Here is a 25919-nt window from a genome sequence, read left to right on the forward strand (position 1 = left end):
CTGGAGATGATGTCGGACCAGTTTCCCACTGAAAGGTCTAAGGTGGCTTTTGTAGTCAGCCTTCTGTCTGGAAAAGCCCTGTCTTGGGCCACACCGCTCTGGGACCGCAATGACCCCGTCACTGCCTCTGTACACTCCTTCTTCTCGGAAATTCGAAGTGTCTTTGAGGAACCTGCCCGAGCCTCTTCTGCTGAGACTGCCCTGTTGAACCTGGTCCAGGGTAATTCTTCCGTTGGCGAGTATGCCGTACAATTCCGTACTCTTGCTTCAGAATTATCCTGGAATAATGAGGCCCTCTGCGCGACCTTTAAAAAAGGCCTATCCAGCAACATTAAAGATGTTCTGGCCGCACGAGAAATCCCTGCTAATCTACATGAACTCATTCACCTAGCCACTCGCATTGACATGCGTTTTTCCGAAAGGCGTCAGGAGCTCCGCCAGGATATGGACTCTGTTCGCACGAGGCGTTTCTTCTCCCCGGCTCCTCTCTCCTCTGGTCCCCTGCAATCTGTTCCTGTGCCTCCCGCCGTGGAGGCTATGCAGGTCGACCGGTCTCGCCTGACACCTCAAGAGAGGACACGACGCCGCATGGAGAATCTCTGCCTGTACTGTGCTAGTACCGAACACTTCCTGAAGGATTGTCCTATCCGTCCTCCCCGCCTGGAAAGACGTACGCTGACTCCGCACAAAGGTGAGACAGTCCTTGATGTCTACTCTGCTTCTCCACGTCTTACTGTGCCTGTGCGGATGTCTGCCTCTGCCTTCTCCTTCTCTGCTGTGGCCTTCTTGGACTCCGGATCTGCAGGAAATTTTATTTTGGCCTCTCTCGTCAACAGGTTCAACATCCCGGTGACCAGTCTCGCCAGACCCCTCTACATCAATTGTGTAAACAATGAAAGATTGGACTGTACCATACGTTTCCGCACGGAGCCCCTTCTAATGCGCATCGGACCTCATCACGAGAGGATTGAACTTTTGGTCCTCCCCAATTGCACTTCTGAAATTCTCCTTGGACTTCCCTGGCTTCAACTTCATTCCCCAACCCTGGATTGGTCCACTGGGGAGATCAAGAGTTGGGGGCCCTCTTGTTCCAAGGACTGCCTAAAACCGGTTCCCAGTAACCCTTGCCGTGACTCTGTGGTTCCTCCTGTAACCGGTCTCCCTAAGGCCTATATGGACTTTGCGGATGTTTTTTGCAAAAAACAAGCTGAGACTCTACCTCCTCACAGGCCTTATGATTGTCCTATCGACCTCCTCCCGGGCACTACTCCACCCCGGGGAAGAATTTATCCTCTGTCCGCCCCAGAGACTCTTGCCATGTCTGAATACGTCCAGGAAAATTTAAAAAAGGGCTTTATCCGTAAATCCTCCTCTCCTGCCGGAGCCGGATTTTTCTTTGTGTCCAAAAAAGATGGCTCTCTACGCCCTTGCATTGACTACCGCGGTCTTAATAAAATCACGGTTAAGAACCGCTACCCCCTACCCCTCATCTCTGAACTCTTTGATCGCCTCCAAGGTGCCCACATCTTTACCAAACTGGACTTAAGAGGTGCTTATAATCTCATCCGCATCAGAGAGGGGGATGAATGGAAAACGGCATTTAACACCAGAGATGGACACTTTGAGTATCTGGTCATGCCCTTTGGCCTGTGCAACGCCCCTGCCGTCTTCCAAGACTTTGTTAATGAAATTTTTCGTGATCTCTTATACTCCTGTGTTGTTGTATATCTGGACGATATCCTGATTTTTTCTGCCAATCTAGAAGAACACCGCCAGCATGTCCGTATGGTTCTTCAGAGACTTCGTGACAATCAACTCTATGCCAAAATAGAGAAATGTCTGTTTGAATGCCAATCTCTTCCTTTCCTAGGATACTTGGTCTCTGGCCAGGGACTACAAATGGATCCAGACAAACTCTCTGCCGTCTTAGATTGGCCACGCCCCTCCGGACTCCGTGCTATCCAACGTTTTTTGGGGTTCGCCAATTATTACAGACAATTTATTCCACATTTTTCTACCGTTGTGGCTCCTATCGTGGCTTTAACCAAAAAAAATGCCGATCCCAAGTCTTGGCCTCCTCAAGCGGAAGACGCCTTTAAACGGCTCAAGTCGGCCTTTTCTTCTGCTCCCGTGCTCTCCAGACCTGACCCATCTAAACCCTTCCTATTGGAGGTTGATGCCTCCTCTGTGGGAGCTGCAGCTGTCCTTCTACAAAAAAATTCTTCCGGGCATGCTGTTACTTGTGGTTTTTTTTCTAGGACCTTCTCTCCGGCGGAGAGGAACTACTCCATCGGGGATCGAGAGCTTCTAGCCATTAAATTAGCACTTGAGGAATGGAGGCATCTGCTGGAGGGATCAAGATTTCCAGTTATTATTTACACCGATCACAAGAACCTCTCCTACCTCCAGTCTGCCCAACGGCTGAATCCTCGCCAGGCCAGGTGGTCTCTGTTCTTTGCCCGATTTAATTTTGAAATTCACTTTCGGCCTGCCGATAAGAACATTAGGGCCGATGCTCTCTCTCGTTCCTCGGATGCTTCTGAAGTTGAACTCTCTCCGCAACACATCATTCCTCCTGACTGCCTGATTTCCACTTCTCCAGCCTCCATCAGGCAAACTCCTCCAGGAAAGACCTTTGTTTCTCCACGCCAACGCCTCGGAATCCTCAAATGGGGTCACTCCTCCCATCTCGCAGGTCATGCGGGCATCAAGAAATCTGTGCAACTCATCTCTCGCTTCTATTGGTGGCCGACTCTGGAGACGGATGTTGTGGACTTTGTGCGAGCCTGCACTATCTGTGCCCGGGATAAGACTCCTCGCCAGAAGCCCGCTGGTTTTCTTCATCCTCTGCCTGTCCCCGAACAGCCTTGGTCTCTGATTGGTATGGATTTTATTACTGACTTACCCCCATCCCATGGCAACACTGTTATTTGGGTGGTCGTTGATCGATTCTCCAAAATGGCACATTTCATCCCTCTTCCTGGTCTTCCTTCAGCGCCTCAGTTGGCTAAACAATTTTTTGTACACATTTTTCGTCTTCACGGGTTGCCCACGCAGATCGTCTCGGATAGAGGCGTCCAATTCGTGTCTAAATTCTGGAGGGCTCTCTGTAAACAACTCAAGATTAAATTAAATTTTTCTTCTGCATATCATCCTCAATCCAATGGACAAGTAGAAAGAATTAACCAGGTCTTGGGTGATTATTTACGACATTTTGTTTCCTCCCGCCAGGATGACTGGGCAGATCTTCTACCATGGGCCGAATTCTCGTATAACTTCAGAGTCTCTGAATCTTCCTCCAAATCCCCATTTTTCGTGGTGTACGGCCGTCACCCTCTTCCCCCCCTCCCTACCCCCTTGCCCTCTGGTCTGCCCGCTGTGGATGAAATTTCTCGTGATCTTTCCATCATATGGAGAGAGACCCAAAATTCTCTCTTACAGGCTTCATCACGCATGAAGAAGTTCGCGGATAAGAAAAGAAGAGCTCCTCCCATTTTTTCCCCTGGAGACAAGGTATGGCTCTCCGCTAAATATGTCCGCTTCCGTGTCCCTAGCTATAAGTTGGGACCACGCTATCTTGGTCCTTTCAAAATTTTGTGCCAGATTAATCCTGTCTCTTACAAACTTCTTCTTCCTCCTTCTCTTCGTATTCCTAATGCCTTTCACGTTTCTCTTCTTAAACCACTTATCATTAACCGTTTCTCTCCCAAATCTGTTCCTCCCACTCCTGTTTCCGGCTCCTCGGACATCTTCTCCGTCAAAGAAATTCTGGCATCCAAAAAGGTCAGAGGGAAAACCTTTTTTTTAGTGGATTGGGAGGGTTGTGGTCCTGAAGAGAGATCCTGGGAACCTGAGGACAATATCCTAGACAAAAGTCTGCTCCTCAGGTTCTCAGGCTCTAAGAAGAGGGGGAGACCCAAGGGGGGGGGTACTGTTACGCCGAGCGCTCCGGGTCCCCGCTCCTCCCCGGAGCGCTCGCTACACTCTCCTCACTGCAGCGCTCCGGTCAGATCCACTGACCCGGGGCGCTGCGATACCGCCTCCAGCCGGGATGCGATTCGCGATGCGGGTAGCGCCCGCTCGCGATGCGCACCCCGGCTCCCGTACCTGACTCGCTCTCCGTCAGTCCTGTCCCGGCGCGCGCGGCCCCGCTCCCTAGGGCGCGCGCGCGCCGGGTCTTTGCGATTTAAAGGGCCACTGCGCCGCTGATTGGCGCAGTGGTTCCAATTAGTGTTATCACCTGTGCACTTCCTTGCCGGATCTTGTTGCCATCGTGCCAGTGAAAGCGTTTCCTTGTATGTTCCTAGCCTGTGTTCCAGACCTCCTGCCGTTGCCCCTGACTACGATCCTTGCTGCCTGCCCCGACCTTCTGCTACGTCCGACCTTGCTTCTGTCTACTCCCTTGTACCGCGCCTATCTTCAGCAGCCAGAGAGGTTGAGCCGTTGCTAGTGGATACGACCTGGTCACTACCGCCGCAGCAAGACCATCCCGCTTTGCGGCGGGCTCTGGTGAAAACCAGTAGTGACTTAGAACCGATCCACTAGCACGGTCCACGCCAATCCCTCTCTGGCACAGAGGATCCACTACCTGCCAGCCGGCATCGTGACACTAATGCTGCTGGGTCTGGGCCTACAATTTTTTTATGGTAGCACTAGCTACCCTAAACCTTCAATTTAAATTTCAAAAGTCATCTTTTAATTTTAGGGATTGTGAAGCCCTAGTGTCTACTCATGCTGCTGCCAACTCCAGGCTGTGCCATTCAGCCAATATATGGTTTACTGATGCTGCTGGGCCTGGGCCTGGACCTAAAAAAAAATTATGGTTGCACTAGCTACCATGCATCTTCAATTTAAATTTCAAAATTCATCTTTTAATTTTAGGGATTGTGAAGCCCTAGTGTCTACTCATGCTGCTGCCAGCTCCAGGCTGTGTCATTCAGCTACTATATGGTCTCCTCATGCTGCCAACACCTCCACGCTGTGTCATTCAGTCACTATATGGTCTCCTCATACTGATGCCACCTGCAGGCTCTGTCATTGTGCCGCTTGGCGGCAGTGATTCTAAAAGTGATGCCTGTAATCTGCATGTCATACTGATTAACAGTATTATTTCACTACCCCAGCACACTCCATATGCATGTTAGAACACAGCAAAGTGTTCTACACCCCTATTGAGGCTTTCTGTTGGCCAGAAATAGCCATTTTTAATATAGATTCGATGCAAATAAATTCAAATTGAAACCAAATTTCTTCCAAAAATTTGTTGAATGGGCCAAATCGAATTTTCAAAATTTCGCTCATCTCTAATTATGACTTTGGTAGGGACTGTAGAGACTTGACTTGTAGACATAGAAGACTTACAGATTAGATGTGGCTGCAGACTTGTAGGCTTTGGCCTAGCTGGACTGTACTTGTACAGGACTTGTGCTTGCTTCTAGGACAGCAGGAACCAAGAGAAAGAGAGCTAGTGTGGAGACTACAGCCCTTTATATATCAGGGGGCTGGACATAACCCCATTGGTAGCTGGTTGCCTGTGGTTACCTGTGCCTCTGGAACTCTGGATATCAGGTGATCACATATCACATTACTATATCACATGACCTAAGGAAGGTCCTATACAGTTTAAACATCCTAATTACCTTTGCACATAGTTTATATTCACTGTACAATACCTGAAATAAACATACAGCAGGAGAGCCCTGTGGACTTGGGGGACTCTCCCTGAGGGGACTTTAAGAACTGTACAGAACCACGTTCTATACCGGGACACGACATTAGCAACAAGATGGATTTCTTCTGAAAATCTGCGCCAATTTTCTCCTGATAAGAAGTGCTAGAATGACGGTCACAGCACTATCTACCTGTATATTCAGTCGTTCGACCTTGTGCGAGTTTTCTTTTAAAGGGGTTCTCTGAGGGTATATCAACAAAGCTCAATAAACAAAGCACATGGTGTGAGCAGATTGTGTAGTAATGTGTGTTTCCACAGGAAGAGGTTTACCAATGTCATATCTTTAAGGAATTAGATATATTGATGTTTACAGTATAATCCCCATTAAAGCATGCAATCTCACTTAGCCAATTTATGTATCTCCAGAGGGCCAGTGTAACAAACATATCACTACAAATATGTTCACACAATGAAGATCCGCTGCAGATTTCTAACAGAAAATCTGTAGCATTTCTGAATTAAGCAAAAAAAAATAAAAAATAATAATAACATAATAATAATACTAAAAACAATGGGGGAATTTATCGATATATGCTGTGTATTTTGCTTTGAATGGAATAAAATTTTTGCGCAGTTCACAAACTGCTCAAAATTTTGTGACTTTGTACATGTAAGGGACTCATGCTTACCTTCACTTTTTGCCAGTGTCTGCATTATGTGCTGAAGGTATTAATGCTATTTACAATTTTAATTGTTAGAAACATTGACACAAAATTATAAGGCAACATATACATTTTAAATATATATGTATATTTTAGTAAACTATTTTGTTATAAAATCTTGATGTTTATTTTTGTGCTCTGCTTTTAGAAATGTGCTTCAAGAAGGATCTCACACAACCACAGTAAGTTTTATTATTTGATGAAGTTTTAGTATTTAACAACAATTTCAGTGGACCATGGTAATTCTTATAAATTGCCTGATTTGGTATGAACTGTTCAGGAAGAATTTATTCCCCATTATTTAAAATCTTAAACTGAATGACTTGGTTAACAAAAATATGCCTATATTTATTATATTATAATAAAACATATATTAGAAGATAATTGAAGTGACTGACGGCACTGTCAGATACAAAAACATTTGATATGTTGTAAAGCATACAAAACCAATAGGTTTGCAATTGCTTTCATTAGAAAATTTTCAGTATTTCATACTGAAAAAGCCAGTCAAACAGCTGCCCCCCCCCCCCCGGCCTGCTTTACCACATACTTGTCCCGCTGTGTCCATGCATCATCACCTATGTCATGGACACTTCTTTGATTGACAGCTGTGAGCGCAGGGCTCACAGCTGGAGGAAAAATCCTCCCACTGTCAGCTTGTGTCCCGCTACTGTCGCTGAGGACAAGCTGGGAGTTGTAGTTTTTCTAATGCTAGGGGAGATGTGAGCAGACAGTATACTGAGGGAGGGGGCGGAGACCTACAGAGTGAGGGCACTCCTTTGAGAGGAATTCGGACTAGTGAGCTAAATTAAAAGTGTAATAAAAAAATAAATAAAGGTGCTACGACACATAAACATTAGATGTACATGGTCAGGATTAGGTACTGAGTGATATATTAAAAAAATGTTTTAGTTGGATCTGACGGGTACACTTTAAAACAATGGTGGCTTACTTTAAAGGAAAACTGTGGCGCAACACTTTTAACTTCCCCTGTGCCCGGGCTGCAAAAACAATAATAATTTACTCACCTTCCTACATTCTTCTGTTGTGCTGATATCGGTGTCCCATTCCTAAGATGCTGCTCGGCTTTCTGCTTCTTAGGCTCGGAACGTCAGCGTATCGCCGGCCATAGCTATATCCTGCCTCTTCCGGCGATAGGCTGAGCGCATCAGTCATGTAAGGAGCCCGGGCAGCAAGGAGAAGGCGGGCCAAAGGTGGGACATCAGCCTATCACCGGCTGAGACGGGACATCACTGTGGCCGAGGATATGCTGACTGCAATGTGACTTTCCTAGCCTAAGAAGCAGGAAGCAGAGCAGCATGAGAGGAATTGGACACCAATATTGGCGCAACAAGGGAACGTAGGAAGGTGAGTTAAAGTTTTTTTTTTTTTTTGCAGCCCGGGCACAAGGGAAGCAAAAAGTGTTGTGCTTCAGTTCTCCTTTAAAGGGATACCTTTTTTTAAAAGGAAAAAATATGTTTTTAAATCAACTGGTGGAACAAAGTTAAACAGATTTGTAAATTACTTCTATTAAAAAATCCTTCCAGTACTTATTAGCTGCTGAATTTTTTTTTCTTTTTTTCTCTCTGCTGACATCTCTGTCCATTTTAGGGACTGTCCAGAGCAGCATATGTTTGCTATGGGGATTTTCTCCTACTCTGGACAGTTCCTAAAATGGACAGAGATGTCAGCAGAGAGAAAAAAAGAAAAAAATATATATATAAACATTAACTATCACAAAAGCATTCAATATTTTATTCATAAAAGTGTTGAACTGTACAAAAAGTTTTCAGGTTATAAAACAAGTTACTTTCACAAAAAAAACACAATGGCAAACAGTCCCTTTTTAGAAATCACAAATTTTTTTCAATTTCACTCGGCCTGTGGCTGTCGGTTATTGTGTGAGGCAAACTCACACTTTTTCTAGAGTGATTTTGGAAGTGCTCAGATTATTATTATTTTTTTTTTTGGGGAACACGCCTATTTTTGCATAAAATACGCCCATTTCAGAGTGAAAAAAACCCACTCCGAGTGGTTTCTAAAGTGTCGGTTGTGCGGCGTAAAATTTGGTTGCAGAAATAGTCGCACAGACGTTGCGACTAAAATTTAGGCGCAATAACCGAAAAAAATTGTCGATTGGACTTTAGTAAATCAGGGCCATAATCTTTATTCTATTGGTCCATACAAATACAGAAATATACAATTTATGTAGGTTTTATTCATTTTACTACTTTCAAAAAAAATGATAACTACATGCACCAAAATTAGAATGTTTAAAATTGTCATTATCTGACCCCTATAACTTTTTTTTATTTTTGCACATATGGGGCTATATGAGGGCTTATTTTTTTTGTAGAACAGGATGAGGATTATTTTTTTTTTGTGCGGTCATCTGTAGTTTTGATTGGTACTATTTTTGTTTTGATGGGACTTTTTGGTGGCTTTTTATTAATATTTTTATGGAATATAAAGTGACCACAAATTCACTATTGGACTTTGGTATTTTTTAACGTGTACGCCATCGACCGTGCGGTTTAGCTAACCTTATATTTTAATAGTTCAGACATTTACGCACTCGTACCACATATGATTTTTTCTTATTACATTATTTTATTGAAAAAAAATTGAAAAAGGGGGGTGATTTAATCTTTTATTTGGGGGGGGGCTTATTCACATGTATTCTCTTGTTTTGTTACAATTTTTTACTTTTTTTTCTTAGCCCCCTTAGGTGGCTATACTATGCAATCTTCTGATTGCATACATCGGATGATGAGGAGGCAGGTGAGGACCCTCCTTTCATCCAGGAAGCTGATTAGGACATCGTGATTCTGTCTCAGCTCCGCTGAGCTGCCTGGATAGTTTCACTTTCAGTTTAGACGCCGCAATCAACTAAAGGGTTAATGCCGGGCATCGGCCCAATTGGCGGTGCCCAGCATTAGCCGTGGGTCCTGGCTGCCTGTAGCAACCGGCACCCACAGGGTTTAACCCGTTCTCCGCTTGTGAGAACAGTTTAAACCCTGTTAGCAGGACACAGGACGTACAGGTACTCCCTGAGTCCTTAAGGACTCAGGAATGGGGACATACCCGTACACCCTGCATCCTTAAATGGGCACTCTCATAAAAAAATGTTTTGCTATTGCACTCCTTATGGTAAATACAAAATATTTTTTATATACTTTGTTTAAAAAAAATGAAGTTTTCTATGTTTTATTTGTGCTTAAAAAAGCTCAAGAGCACATTTTCCCCATCTCAATCACAGACTTTGGACCGAAGCCCAAACACAGGAAGTGCAGCCTGGAGTGCTAAGGGGGATGTGTCCAACCAACAGCATATGGCAGTTAAGCGTGAGAGGAGCTATGATTGGATGAGGCTAGACACACACCCCTCAGCACTCCAGGCTGCACTTCCTGTGTTTGGGCTTCGGTCCAAAGTCTGTGAATGAGATGGGGGAAAATGTGCTCTTGAGCTTATTTAAGCACAAATAAAACATTGAAAACTTCATTTTTTATAACAAAGTAAATTAGACATATTTTTTATTTACCGTAAGGAGTGCAATAGCAAAAATTTGTTTTAATGAGAGTTACCCTTTAAGGGGTTAATCCTTCCAGTAATTATCAGCTGCTGTATAGTACAGAGGAAGTTGTGTAGTTCTTTCCAGTCTGATCACAGTGCTCTCTGCTGACACCTCTGTCAAGAACTGTCCAAAACAGGAGCAGATCCCTATAGCAAACCTCTTCTGCTCTGGACAGTCCCTGACACAGACAACGATGGCAGCAGACAGCACTGTGTTCAGACTGAAAAGAACTACACAACTTCCTCTGGAGCATACAACAGCTGATGAATACTGGAAGTCTTAAGATTTTTCAATAGAGTCATTTACAAATCTTTATAACTTTCTGGCCGCAGTTGATTTGAAATTTTTTTTTTCCCCTTCGGAGAACCCCTTTAAAAAAGGTGTATTTGTGCAATTACATTAATAATATATCAGTTTGTGTCCATTCAGCCAAAAGAGCATTCAGGATGTCAAGCACTGATTTTGGACAGTGAGATCTGGCTTGCAGTCATCATTCCAATTAATCCCAAAGGTGTGCAGTGGTGTTACATGGGATTGTCCATAGAATGACTTTAAAAGAGCTCAGGGTGGGAAAATGTAAAAAATAAAAATATGAAGAAAAGAAATGTATTCATTACTGTTATTTTGCAACGTCAAATGCTTTGTCGTTTAGCTGTAGTGACTCCTACAATCTTCCACATCAATATGATAGCACCTACAGTTAGTTAACCGAGGCTGATCAGGACATTTACAAACTGACTTTTGCCAAAGGGGCCATGTTTAAAGAACACTATGCATGCCACATAGTGAAAATAAGTTTACAATTTTATTATCTAAATAAAACGTTATGTTTCAATCTAGAAGCCTTTCTCAGACTGGATTGCTGCCTAGGTAATTGGGCATAATAAAAAACACCAGCCAAGTACCACTTTTTTCCATACAGGTAGTTTTTTCCCATGCCTGCCTACCTCCACAGCAATCCAGTCTGGAGAATGTCTCTCAACCGAGACATCACTTTTTTTGCTTGGAATTCCATTTGAACTGTAAATATATTTTCACCAAGCGAAGTGCCAAGGGTTCTTTGTACATCATTTGAAAAGGATTGGGATCCTACTGGTGCACCTAAGACAGTGTTGCACTCTAAGAAGAGTGCCGTATTTCTACCAGTACCATGTTAAAAGTAATTGAGCTTTTCAGTACAGCACACACTACTGTGAATATTTGTCTAAGGGGATAACTGTGTGTTTGCTTTAATGCAAATGTTTGCAATGGGTTTGGCCTAATACAAATATGTTTAGAGGTGATTAAAAATACTCCCTAAGAATGTATTTTGTATCAATTCTTATTTCTCTCTGTAGTTGTATTACTACTCTGTCCGGATATTTGCTGGACAAGACCCATCTTCAGTATGGGTAGGATGGGTAACTCCTGACTACCACTTCTATTCTGAAAACTTTGACTTAAGCAAGAACTGCACTGTCACTGTCACTTTAGGAGATGAAAGGGGCAGAGTGCATGAAAGGTAAGATCTAGTTTTTACCTAAGTACAGTACACAGTCAGCGGCGGACTGACACCACTCAGGGCCCCCGGACCAAATAAAGCAAGGGCCTTCAGCAAGACTTCACCCCTGGCCCCACCTCTGCCCCGCCCCTATTCCCTACTTGGCTACAGCCTCCTTTCACCTTTAAAGGTGGAAAACTTTTTTTTTTTTTTAATCAACTGGTGCCAGAAAGTTAAACAGATTTGTAAATGACTTCTATTAAAAATTCTTAATCCTTCCAGTACATATTAGCTGCTGTATACTACAAAGGAAATTCTCTTCTGTTTGGGATTTCTTTTCTGTCACAACCACAGTGCTCTCTGCTGACACCTTTGTTCATTTTGGGAAATGTCCACAGCAGCATATGTTTGCTATGGGGATTTTCTCCTACTCTGGACAGTTCCTAAAATGGACAGAGGTGTCAGCAGAGAGCACTGTGATCGTGACAGAAAATAAATCCCAAATAGAAAAGAATTTGTTCTGTAGCATACAGCTGCTAATAAGTACTGGAAGGATTATTACATTTTAATAGAAGCAATTTACATATCTGTTTAACTTTCTGGCACCAGTTGATTTAAAAAAAAAGTTTTCCACCTGAGTTACTGTCTTTCACCGCACACTACATGATGGCACAGTCAGATACTGTATATAACTCATATCTCTGACAGGCCATCATATAGTGAGCGGTGAAAGGCAGGTAGAAAATAGCAACTGGTCCATTTATAAGCCACACACTTTACCTTTTGCTTGGGTGAGGCTGAGGCCTCTTAGATTTATTACAGAAATAGCACAGCAGCACAGAGTATTTCTGGAGGGAACTGTAGTGATGTAGACTGTTTGCTTCACTACAGTTCCTGTCAGAAATACTCTGTGCTGCTGGGAAGCCTACTCCATTTTCTACCTGCCTTTCACTGCCCCCTACATGACGACACAGTCAGATATATAAGTTATATTTCACATATAACTTATATCTCTGACTGTGATATCATGTAGGGGGCGGTGAAGGGTGGGTAGAAGATACATACAACTATAATATTCAAAAGCCACCCACCTGCCTGGCCAGGCTAGCCTGTTTATGTGTCCATGCAGATGACGACTGAGAAAGCTGGCAGAGAGATTAGGGCACTTCTTCGGCAGGGCTCTGTACACTGAGGACAAGTAGGGCTCTGTACACAGAGGACAAGCAGGGCTCTGTACACTGAGGACAAGCAGGGCTCTGAACACTGAGGACAAGCAGGGCTCTGTACACTGAGGACAAGCAGGGCTCTGTACACAGAGGACAAGCAGGGCTCTGTACACTGAGGACAAGCAGGGCTCTGAACACTGAGGACAAGCAGGGCTCTGTACACTGAAGACAAGCGGGGCTCTGTACACTGAGGACATGAAGGGCTCTGTACACTGAGGACATGAAGGGCTCTGTACACTGAGGACATGCAGGACTCTGTAGACTGAAGGGGCTCCATACAGTGACAACAAGCAGGGCTCTTTACACTGAGGACAATCAGGGCTCTGTACACTGAGGACAAGCAGGGCTCCTTACATTGAGGACAAGCAGGGCTCTTTACACTGAGGACAAGCAGGGCTCCTTACATTGAGGACAAACAGGGCTCTTTACACTGAGGACAAGCAGGGCTCCTTACATTGAGGACAAGCAGGACTCTGTACACTGAGGACAAGCAGGGCTCTGTACACTGAGGACAAGCAGGGCTCTGTACACTGAGGACAAGCAGGGCTCTGTACACTGAGGACAAGCAGGGCTCTTTACACTGAGGACAAGCAGGGTTCTGTACACTGAGGATAAGCAGGGCTCTGTACACTGAGGACATGCAGGGCTACATACACTGGGGACAAGCAAGTCGGGCGCACTGGTCTTCGGCGGTAGCAGTAAACTCCGGCACTGCCGGACATGAAGTTCCCGTGACCTAAGCACCACTCTCAGACACTGCGGTTCTCTTAAAGGGCTGCTGCTACAGTGGCTGTCTGGGAGCAGTATAACTGTAATAGCTCCAGCCCCGACTTAGCGACCGCGGTGGGCCCTTTCCCCATGCCGGGCCTGGCTATTTAAAAAAAAAATAAAAAAATGTTTTAATATTTATTTACTTATTAGCTGAGTACCCGGCGTTGCCCAGTATTTCCTTCCTAATCCTTGTTGGGGAGGAAAATAAACAAAGGAGAAAGCTTTTGACTTCAAATCCTGTCCTCATATATTGTCGTCATATCCCGTCCTCATATCCCATCCTCCTATCCCGACCTCCTATCCTGTCCACCTATCTCGACCTCCTATCCCGTCCTCCTATCTCGACCTCCTATCTCGACCTCCTATCCCGTCCTCCTATCTCGACCTCCTATCCCGTCCTCCTATCCCGTCCTCCTATCCCGACCTCCTATCCCGACCTCCTATCTCGACCTCAAATCCCGACTTCCTATCACGACCTCCTATCCCGACCTCCTATCCCGATCTCCTATCCCGACCTCCTATCTCAACCTCCTATCTCGACCTCCTTTCCCGTCCTCCTATCTCGACCTCCTATCTCGACCTCCTATCCCGACCTCCTATCCCCTCCTCCTTTCCTGTCCTCATATCTCGACCTCCTATCCCGACCTCCTATCCCGTCCTCCTATCCCGACCAGTAATATGTGTACCAGGTATTGAAATATCTCCAGATATACTGAAATTATGTGGGAGCATACATTTTCCATTGATTTACATGGGACTTTAAACAAAAACCCCGCCCCTGGCAAATGGGGGGTGATTAAGGGTTAAATTACCTATCCTATGTTTGTTGCTGACATATAAGCAACATGTGTGCCAAGTTTCATGTTAATATCTTCTGCCATTTGGACGTGATGCTGGAACATACATACACACAAACATACACACATTGGGGGACATGTATCAAAGATTTTACCCCTGTTGTGTGTGTATTTTTTTTTTGCGCATTTTTTTGCGCACGTTTTGGTAGAGCATGTCCTCCAGATGTGGCTGACTCGGGGTACCTTGGAGTGACATCTATAGTACACATGGATTTATTAACTGCGTACTTTTCCTTTACACCAAAAATTTTGCCGCAAGAGCTGTTTTTTTTGCGCAAATATAAGCCATCTTGGACTAAACGTAGCAAGATGCTCTAAATCATCGATTCTATTTTCGAAAGAGTGGATTGAGGAGATTACTATATTTACCCGCAATTTATGAAGCTCATTGCGCTTGATTGATAAATTTAGCGCTTCTGCATGTAATTTGGAATTCAGGAAAAGGGGTAAAATGCTTCTACCATACACAAATAATGATACATGTCCCCCATTGAGTTTTATATGTATAGATATAAAAAAAGAGACCCACAGAGTGCTCCGTTGTGCAATAAAACCAAGGTGAGTAACATCAGTTGTAGAATGAAAAATTGCTCACCCCGGAGGTTGTGCTAGCAGGCAGGCACAACACTGGTAATCACATGTAGTAGAATCTCCATAATGCAGCCAATCCCTCCACCAAGATTTGGTGTCTCAGATACTGCACAATTCCTCCAACCACAACGGGATTCAAGTAGGCGCAAACAGTGGATAGCCACAGCAGTCACAATGGCACTCAAACGATAAGATGCGGTGATGGTAAAAACATTTAATATGAACAAATTAAATGTTTTTACCATCACCGCATCTTATTGCTTGAGTGCCATTGTGACTGCTGTGACCATCCACTGTTTGCGCCTACTTGAATCCCGTTGTGGTTGGAGGAATTGTGCTGTATATGTATAGATATGACAGGCTGCGGACAGCAGGCACTTTTCCCGTGGCCTTCGGATCACGGCTGAATGGACCGGCCAGCCAGTCCACCCCTGTACACAGTATAGATATCTGTAGAGTAAAATAATCTCTAGGTTTACTTTGTTTATAGATTGTTCAACTAGCACACAGAACAATTTGACACTTTATACAATGGGAAACATACAAAATAGCTAGATTACAGCAATTATGTCTCTTTGGATGTTGTCTTATCTCCTTATTTTTCATACTTTCAGTGTTAAACGGAGCAATTGCTACATGGTATGGGGAGGTGACCACTCTACGGGCTCTCAGAGGTCAAGCCGCAGCAATGTAGATATTGATATTGGGTGCCTTGTTGATCTGGCCACAGGGCTGCTGTCATTCACAGCCAATGGAAAAGATTTGGGGACCTGCTACCAGGTATTTTTTATAAAATATGTGTTGCTTGTTTCTGCTAATAAGTATTGTCTAGGTTACATAGATTTACTATGACCATGTTTGTCATCCCCACCAAACTGAAAGCTTAGGGACAACTCTGCTAGTAAACAATTATATAATTGATCTATTGCAGTAGCCACTTTAGCTATATCAGTTCTTAAAAGTAATTTGCCATTAGCATCACCACACTAAGCTACTGATATAGGCTTATAGTGCGAGTGATGCTGTTTACAATGGTATTTACTGTTTCTTGATGTGTGGCTCTGTTGCTTTGTTATTCCCTGTTTTGCGATTTTGTTAATTAAGTGGCTTTGAGCAAAGAGATTTTACTTCATGTCAGCGACGATTGCGCATGCACAGTCACGAACAGAGATGATATGAAGTGTGCTATCTATGCTCGCGAGAGAGATTTTACGGGAGAGGAGAGCATTTACAGGACTTGAGCCAATAGTGCCTGCAGCCTTGGTCAACCCAAAATATTGTGCTGTATATGTACAATAGTGAAAGATCATGCAGCTCTAAAACATCACTTAACATCACTCACCCATAGTAATGAAGTAGGTAACTTGCTGGACCCTGAATGCACATTTTTGTGTCTTTCTCATGGGCAGCCCTTTTTGGAGAAAAAGATGGTAAATGATAAAAATGTTAATCTACACTGACCCATAGTTTGTATAGCATTGTTACTTAAATACACTTTGGTCATGTGCTGTTATCATCGGATTTTTCCTAAATGCTATAAATATATATTATACTTTCTGCACAATTATGTCCATAAACATATAGCACAATGCTAAAGTACTGGGCATGGCATAGACAGGTGGATCTTGTGGTGTTCACTTATAAGTTACTGTCAGTGATGCTGAAGAGATTCCCTTTAAAGTGGCAGTGGAATCCTGTAAGCATTTACACATTGGTGGATAATGCAGTTAGGTAAATTCCCTGTAGGGCTAATGCACATAAGCATGAATAAACTTGTAGCTTCAGGGCCCCATGAGTTAATTTTAATACTTGTCTCTTATGGGGCAGATGTGCTTTAAGCCCCCCTTAGGCACAAGGGCCCTGATGCGACTAGTACCTCTGCACTGCCCCTGATAGCAGGAACTCCATTTGGCTTTGCAAGCAATCGCTTATTTTTTTTTATCTGTTTATTCCAAAATAACCTAGTAGAACTTATTGAAGGGGTTGTCTGGGCATATATCTGGTCTTTGCAGTTCCCAGTATAGTGTCATCCTGTTCCCTTTGTTTCGCTCTTTTTCCTACTTCCGAGATGGACTCATCTCAGCATCTCAGATTACTGCAGCGGCTGGTGCGTGACTGAGCATGCAGTTTTTTCTGAGACATGTCCATCTCTTGGAAGTAGGAAGCAGAGTGACAAGCTGAAGGCCAGGAGCTGCGGGGGACCAAAGAAGGTTAGTATGGCTTTTTAAATTTGACTTTTTAAATTTGACTTTTTAAACGGTAAAATATAAAAAATGAAATGCCCAGATAACCTCATAAGTAAGTGCAACAATAGCAACTAATGGAATTACCATGCATTTAAAAGCGGATGGTCATCTGGTCGGTAAAGGCGGGGTGCAAGAATAATTTTCTCTGGTGGGCCCCAGGAACCCAAATGCAATAGATCAAGCTAAGGGAAAGGATCTAATCTCATTATTGGCAGTGCTAAGGCCATTTTGTATCCCCTTAAGGTCTTTTTCAGATAAGGTCTTTTTCCCTCAGTATTTTATACAAGCAGAAAATAGAAAGATTTGCAACTCTGTGCTTTGTATCCACTCTATGGGTTTGGACTTACTGATCAACATATGCCGGTGTAAAAATGGCCTCAGGTTTGTTGTCCAATAGGGGCTGTCTTCTAAGAACTGCAGTAGTTCCCAATAGTACAGTTGTCTTCTTTGTCTAAAATCTGTCCTTTCAGTAATCCTTTTCCTCTTGTTAAAAAACGTAATGTTGTAAAAGGTACAGCAATTTTCTAGCTTTCTAGTGGGACACATGTTGTCGGGGTTCTAACAGTAACATGTTTATATAGATATAAGTAGCTTGCATGCTGCAGTAGAATATAGGCTTGTCCTCTGTAACTTGTATGGTAATTTATCTATTCATCTTTAAGGCTTGTAGTTGTGGGTGTATGTACGTTGTCATATTCAGAGCTCCATTAAAGTAACTGAACAGACATTATTGACAAATTACTACCACACAACAGGTATTATGGCTTCCAGCTTGAATAATATGAGCAGTCCTGTTGCGTGTGAATAATGCTTCACTTAGAGGGAATTACTATGTTATGTTAGATGATGGTTTTTACTAAAATAAATCATTTTCTCTTAGGTTGAACCAAACACCAAGCTGTTTCCAGCAGTTTTTCTGCAGCCGACTAGCACTAATCTCTTTCAGTTTGAACTTGGGAAATTAAAGGTATTGTTTTCTGTTTGCTTTAACCCTTTCATTTACCTGGTACAAAGTAATCCATATTCAGCAACACGCATTAAGGCTGAGTTCACATGTTGTAAAATCAAATCAAAGAGAAACTTTAAAAGAATTTTATTTAACATTTGATTAGATTAAGAAAACAGCCGCTTTTTTATATCTATTTCACTGTAGTATTTTTGTTTCCATTTTACAATGTGTAAACTTAGCTTGAGTATGTGCTGCATGGAAAATATGTAGCTGACTAAATGTTTGCCCTGATAAAATTATCTGTTCACATTTTTACTATTGCATTGTACTTATTAAGGTATATAAGTTTATTCCTCACATGTTCCTTTATAAAAAAAATAAAAATAAATAGCTTTGCCTAGTTTCCCTTCTGCAGCCTGCATGTTTTCACATACAGTATATTGCAGGCTTCTTTGTCTAGAACTCATCAGAGGAGCCGCCTGACAGCTCGTCCTCCTTCGATCTGATCATAAATCAACTTAAATGGCCACTATCATTATAAGCGTGTCTCAATCATGTGACAGACACATGAGAGTATTCTCATTACTTTTAAATACACTTTTGGGTTAAAAAATAAATAAATACCAGAAACAAACCTGTGTGGAAACCTAGACATAGGCATGCATATTTCTGGTAAAGAACCGACAAACAAACATTTCTCATTTGGCAACTAATCTCTAAATCTTTTACATGGATTAGCCTATAGAAGACAGAGAAAAATTGGACCTCAAACCATCTGCAGCATTTCTGTAAACAAGAAAGTGTATATGCAAAAAGAATAGAAACAGTAAAATCAAGGTCTTTCATTTGGACAAATAAAAATGAAAAAAATAAATAAATAAAAATGCAAAATAAATATACAATATTGCATTTAAATGTTCCCATAGCCTTATGGATTAGTGTGCATTAAGAAGACATCACCATAGCCTGTTATAGAGACAGTACTAGTCCAATATGCAATAGCAGTTGCAATAATACGACTGTGTACAGAAAATAATTGTATAATGTAATTCATTATTTAAAGGGGTAGTCCAGTGGTGAAAAACTTATCCCCTATCCCAAGGATAGGGGATAAGTTTCAGATTGCGGGGGGGGGACCGCTGGGGCCCCCTGCGATCTCCTGTACAGGGCCCCGGCTCGCTGGACAGATAGCATGTGTTGACTACCGCATTAAGCGGCGGCCGACACGCCCCCTCAATACATCACTATGGGTGAGCCGGAGATTGCCAAAGGCAGCGCTCCGACTCTCCCATAGACTTTTTGAGGGGGCGTGTCAGCCGCAGTTTCCTGCGGTGGTCAACACGCCCCCTTCCCACGGGCTATCGAGGCCCCGTACAGGAGATCGTGGGGGGCCCCAGCGGTCGGACCCCCCGCGATCTGAAACTTATTCCCTATCCTTAGGATAGGGGATAGGTTATTCACCACTGGACTAATCCTTTAATGACTGGGTAATAGTACATAAAAGGTGTATAATATATTCAATATTAAGAAACACTGGGGATCTACTGTGTAATTGTATAATCATTTCCGATGTAGCTATCACAGTATAAAAATTACTACCTTATTAAGTCATCAATTTTACAGTTTTTCACAGTCCTGGGGAGCGTAAACATCTAAATGAAGATTTTACTATAAAAGGAATCTGTCATCAACTTCACCCACACTAACCTCTTTGTTTAGGCAGGTGACAGTGATGATGAAGAAACTTACCTACCCCTGATTCGTGGTCCCATTCATCTGTTAGCTTTATTTATTCTGGCGGCATGCTTGGTGCATGGTAGGAGCACCTGATGTCATTGCTGTTTCCCCAAGCCTGCTAATAGCAGGGCCCATCAGAGAAGCAGCAGCGGTGATGCCAGAATTAGGAATATGACGAATGAATGAGACCACGGATCGGGGGTGGTAAGCATTGTTATCATCAGTGTCTTCCGCACTACCAGCCTGTACCAACAGGTTAGAGCGAGTGACACTGATGACAGATTTCCATTAACGTGCTTGTCTATAATTTCCTTTCTAATCTCCTGAAACAACTCTTCTCTTGGCTTTTGTCACGATGCCGGCTGGCAGGAGGTGGATCCTCTGTGCCAGAGAGGGATTGGCGTGGACCGTGCTAGTGGACCGGTTCTAAGTCACTACTGGTTTTCACCAGAGCCCGCCGCAAAGCGGGATGGACTTGCTGCGGCGGTAGTGACCAGGTCGTATCCACTAGCAACGGCTCAACCTCTCTGGCTGCTGAAGATAGGCGCGGTACAAGGGAGTAGACAGAAGCAAGGTCGGACGTAGCAGAAGGTCGGGGGCAGGCGGCAAGGTTCGCAGTCAGGGTGGATAGCAGAAGTACTGGTACACAGGCTTTGGACACACAAAACGCTTTCACTGGCACAAGGCAACAAGATCCGGCAAGGGAGTGCATGGGAGGAGGTCAGATAAAGGCAGGGAGCAGATGGAAGCCAATTAAGCTAATTGGGCCAGGCACCAATCATTGGTGCACTGGCCCTTTAAGTCTCAGGGAGCTGGCGCGCGCGCGCCCTAGAGAGCGGAGCCGCGCGCGCCAGCACATGACAGCAGGGGACGGGAACGGGTAAGTGACCTGGGATGCGATTCGCGAGCGGGCGCGTCCCGCTGTGCGAATCGCATCCCCGACGGCCATGACAGTGCAGAGCTCCCGGTCAGCGGGACCGACCGGGGCGCTGCGGAGAGAGAGACGCCGTACGCGCTCCGGGGAGGAGCGGGGACCCGGAGCGCTAGGCGTAACAGTACCCCCCCCTTAGGTCTCCCCTTCTCTTTGTCCGGTAACTGCCTCCCCTGGGATGAGGACACCGGGAAAGGATGGAGGGATTCCTCAATGGCAGGCAGCACAGCAGGAGTGGGAATGGGGAGGGAGGGCAGAGGGCGAGGCCTGGCACGGGGCAGTGTGACACCAGGACGAGGGCCATGAGGAGGCACCGAGGCTTGCCTGACTGGACTGGGAGGGGGGGAGAGGCACTTCTTAAGGCGGGCAGAGTCCATAACGACCTTAGGGAGACCGGACACAGGAGGAACCACAGGGCCACGGCAGGGAGTACTGGTAACCGGTTTAAGGCAGTCCTTGAAGCAGGAGGTACCCCAGCTCTTGATCTCCCCTGTGGACCAATCCAGGGTTGGGGAATGGTGTAGAAGCCAGGGTAGTCCAAGGAGAACTTCAGAAGTGCAATTGGGGAGGACCAAAAACTCAATTTTCTCATGATGAGGTCCGATGCACATTAGGAGGGGCTTCGTGCGGAAACGCACGGTGCAATCCAACCTGGCTCCGTTGACCGCGGAAATGTGGATTGGCTTGACAAGACGGGTCACCGGGATGCGGAATTTATTCACCAAGGACTCCCGAATAAAATTCCCAGAGGCACCAGAGTCCAGGCAGGCCACGGCTGAGAGGGAAGAGCTGGCTGAAGAAGAAATCCGTACAGGCACCGTGAGACGTGGAGAAGCCGACTTAGCATCAAGAGACGCCACACCCACGAGAGCTGGGTGCGAGCGTGCGTTTCCCAGACGTGGAGGACGGATGGGACAATCCACCAAAAAATGTTCGGTACTGGCACAGTACAGACAAAGATTCTCTTCCTTACGGCAATTCCTCTCTTCCAGGGTCAGGCGAGACCGATCCACTTGCATGGCCTCCTCGGCGGGAGGCCTAGGCGCAGATTGCAATGGAGACTGTGGGAGAGGTGTCCAGAGATCTAAGTCTTTTTCCTGGCGGAGCTCTTGATGCCTCTCAGAAAAACGCATGTCAATGCGAGTGGCTAGATGAATGAGTTCATGCAGGTTAGCAGGAGTCTCTCGTGCGGCCAGAACATCTTTAATGTTGCTGGATAGGCCTTTTTTAAAGGTCGCGCAGAGAGCCTCATTATTCCAGGATAGTTCAGAAGCAAGAGTACGGAATTGTATGGCGTACTCGCCAACGGAGGAATTACCCTGGACCAGGTTCAGCAGGGCAGTCTCAGCAGAAGAGGCTCGGGCAGGTTCCTCAAAGACACTTCGAATTTCCGAGAAGAAGGAGTGTACAGAGGCAGTGACGGGGTCATTGCGGTCCCAGAGCGGTGTGGCCCATGACAGGGCTTTTCCAGACAGAAGGCTGACTACGAAAGCCACCTTAGACCTTTCAGTAGGAAACTGATCCGACAACATCTCCAAATGCAGGGAACATTGCGAAAGAAAGCCACGGCAAAACTTAGAGTCCCCATTAAATTTGTCCGGCAAGGACAGGCGGAGGCTAGGAGTGGCCACTCGCTGCGGAGGAGGTGCAGGAGCTGGCGGAGGAGATGGTTGCTGCTGCTGTAGCTGAGACTGAATCTGCTGTAGCTGCGACTGGAGTTGCTGAGTCATGGTGGTCAAGTACGACAGCTGGTGATCTTGTTGGGCAATCTGTCGGGCTTGCTGGGCGACCAGTGTGGGGAGGTCGGCGACAACAGGCAGAGGAACTTCAGCGGGATCCATGGCCGGATCTACTGTCACGATGCCGGCTGGCAGGAGGTGGATCCTCTGTGCCAGAGAGGGATTGGCGTGGACCGTGCTAGTGGACCGGTTCTAAGTCACTACTGGTTTTCACCAGAGCCCGCCGCAAAGCGGGATGGACTTGCTGCGGCGGTAGTGACCAGGTCGTATCCACTAGCAACGGCTCAACCTCTCTGGCTGCTGAAGATAGGCGCGGTACAAGGGAGTAGACAGAAGCAAGGTCGGACGTAGCAGAAGGTCGGGGGCAGGCGGCAAGGTTCGTAGTCAGGGTGGATAGCAGAAGTACTGGTACACAGGCTTTGGACACACAAAACGCTTTCACTGGCACAAGGCAACAAGATCCGGCAAGGGAGTGCATGGGAGGAGGTCAGATAAAGGCAGGGAGCAGATGGAAGCCAATTAAGCTAATTGGGCCAGGCACCAATCATTGGTGCACTGGCCCTTTAAGTCTCAGGGAGCTGGCGCGCGCGCGCCCTAGAGAGCGGAGCCGCGCGCGCCAGCACATGACAGCAGGGGACGGGAACGGGTAAGTGACCTGGGATGCGATTCGCGAGCGGGCGCGTCCCGCTGTGCGAATCGCATCCCCGACGGCCATGACAGTGCAGCGCTCCCGGTCAGCGGGACCGACCGGGGCGCTGCGGAGAGAGAGACGCCGTACGCGCTCCGGGGAGGAGCGGGGACCCGGAGCGCTAGGCGTAACAGCTTTCTCTGGTCCACGTTCAGTCTGGTACACACCATGATAGCAAACAGCACAGTGACTACTTTTTAGTCAGACTGACTGATTACAAATTTGGAGACACCTGTGATGCTAATTTCGGGGGACACCTTAGTTTATTTTGTCCCTATTGTCAGATTATTTCCTACATTTTCTAGGGATAGTGTAATTTTTGTCCAGACCAGTTTCATTAATTTGGTTTTCAAAATCATTCCGTTAAACCATAATTCAAAAGAAAATGTCTGTTTTTTATTAGTTTATTTTCAATAAATTTCAGTAAATTCATTTACTTTTTTTACTTTTTGTCAGTTTCAAATTATTTCAGGCAGCAGTGTTGGTTTTTCTGTCTTTAACGGAAGGGCACCAACAATTTTGTTGATGTCTGAATGTTGTTTCTTTTTATGTCGTTGCCTTAGAAGTGTCGTTTATAAATTGTGTTTTCTTAAGTCTACTTGACTGGCTAATTCCTTTTGAGAAGTAAGAAAAGACTGGTGTGCAAACAGTCAAGTAAACCATGAGGAGTTACCAGTACTGTTAGAGATACACATGTTTATATTCTTGTTTCCAAAATAAATGGCATGTTAATGATAATCACCCTTTTAAAAAATGTTGTGGTTTACAGAACACCATGCCTCTATCAGCTGCAATATTTAAAAGTGAAGAGAAAAATCCTGTGCCACAGTGCCCTCCTCGCTTGGATGTACAGACTATAACGCCTGTTCTCTGGAGCCGTATGCCAAATATTTTTCTAAAGGTGGAAACAGAACGTGTGAGTGAGCGTCATGGCTGGGTAGTGCAGTGTTTGGAACCCTTGCAAATGATGGCATTACATATACCCGAGGAGAACAGGTAATTGTCTTATTAATATGGATACTTCTTAGGAAAATACTTGTGAATAAAATACCACTTCTGGAAGTTCAAAGCTGACCATAGTAATTGTTTGGTGATGTTACAGAGGAACTCCCAGCATATTTTTATGACATTTTTGGGGCATTTCTTTGACACTACAGCCCAATACTGCACACCTGGTATATACTTCAAAGAAATGACATGTCATTTTTTTTTATCATGTATTTCAAATTAGGAATAAAAATACAGGATAAAAATACAGTGAACTTTGAGAAGACCGTATGTTATGTGACGGATTTTCAGTCCACAATACATCATGCATTGTAGCTATTTTCTTATAGAAGACTACCCTATAGAAGACTACTTGTTGATGCTCTGTGTGAACTACAGTGGGTATTTCCTATTAAAATCAATGGAATCTGGTTAGTGGTACATGTGTATTTGAGTGTAGAAAACAAGTGCATTCTGCCACGAAATACATACATACAAGACTATATGAACTCAGCATAACTGAAATGGCATACTTCTGCTGGATTTACCCAAAGTAGTATTATTATTGTCAGTATTTGTCCATTATTTCGGTCAGTATTTTTAGCTAAAACCTGGTGTGAGTCTGAAATGTACCATTATAGTTTTTCTCTGTGATGGTTCCACTCCTGATTTTGAATAAAAATACAGATCAAAATTAGCTTTATTTATTTATTTAATCAGGCATTGTCTTTTGTAACTATTCCTAAAAAGAGCATGTCATGCTGCCCAGACCATGAGTAATCAGGGCAATCCCCAGTAGCTTCTTTCTGCCCCACCATAAATCTCTCTGTACTGTACACTGAAACAGGTATGGTTTCAGTATCAAAAGGGGATCTTATAGGGATCTTGGAAACTAGGAACCTTCAGGTTTAACATCTATTGTGGGTAAAATATGTGAGGGTTTTCTGAGACAAATAACCTTGTAAAACAGCACCAATATGGGTTTTTGTGGGATTGGTCCTATAAAATTAATCTGATCAGCTTCTATGAGGTCAATTATAGATTGGTTCGGGATGAAGCTGTGGATGTTTTGTTTCTGAACTTTTATAAGACATTTGATACTGTGCTACAGAAAAGTTTACTACATATTTGTAAATGGGCCTACCTTGTAGATGAATTGCAGAGAAGAATTTCAATATTTGCTAATTACACTAAGCCAGGTAAGGTAATCACCACAGAGAGGAATACTATATTATTGCAGAGGGAATATGGGAAGCTGGAGCCTTGGGCAGGGAAATGCAAATTAAAGGAAAACTCCAGCATAGCGAAACCTATCGTCCCCCACCATCTTCTGTACAGGACGCCAGCTCTCCTCCTGAATGGGGAGTTTTGACCACCGCACGAAGCGGCAGCTGACATGCCCCCTGAATGCATCTATATGGGAGAGCCAGAGCGCTACACTCTGCAATCTCAGCTCTCCCATAGAGCTGCATGGAGGGGGACATGTTGGCCGTCACTTGGTCAAACACCGACCGCCACATGCAGTGGTCGAAACACCACATTCAGGAGGAGAGCCAGAGCCCCATACGGGAGAATGAAGGGGGTCTTAGGATAGGGGATAAGTTTTGCTATCCTGAAGTTCTCCTTCAGGTTCAATGTGGATAAATGTAAGGTTATACACTTGGGCTGTAAAAACAAAATGTACAATTATGTGCGAAATAATAAAACACTGGGTTAAACTACTACCAAAAAGGTCTGGGGGTCTTTGTGG

The 25919-nt window shown here is 44.6% G+C and overlaps 1 protein-coding gene across 9 annotated transcripts in view; it reads left to right on the forward strand.

The window, feature by feature from the left end:
- RYR3 (ryanodine receptor 3) overlaps positions 1-25919 on the forward strand; it is a 991818-nt gene that overhangs the window by 340544 nt on the left and 625355 nt on the right. For all 9 annotated transcript variants that reach the window (XM_056545312.1, XM_056545313.1, XM_056545314.1 and 6 more), the window contains 5 exons: positions 6542-6575; positions 11305-11468; positions 15507-15672; positions 18019-18105; positions 23952-24178. In XM_056545312.1, coding sequence (XP_056401287.1) covers positions 6542-6575; positions 11305-11468; positions 15507-15672; positions 18019-18105; positions 23952-24178 — 678 coding nt within the window. The remainder of the gene's footprint in view (positions 1-6541; positions 6576-11304; positions 11469-15506; positions 15673-18018; positions 18106-23951; positions 24179-25919) is intronic.

This window comes from Hyla sarda, chromosome 11, assembly GCF_029499605.1.
Source record: "Hyla sarda isolate aHylSar1 chromosome 11, aHylSar1.hap1, whole genome shotgun sequence".
Taxonomy (NCBI): domain Eukaryota; kingdom Metazoa; phylum Chordata; class Amphibia; order Anura; family Hylidae; genus Hyla; species Hyla sarda.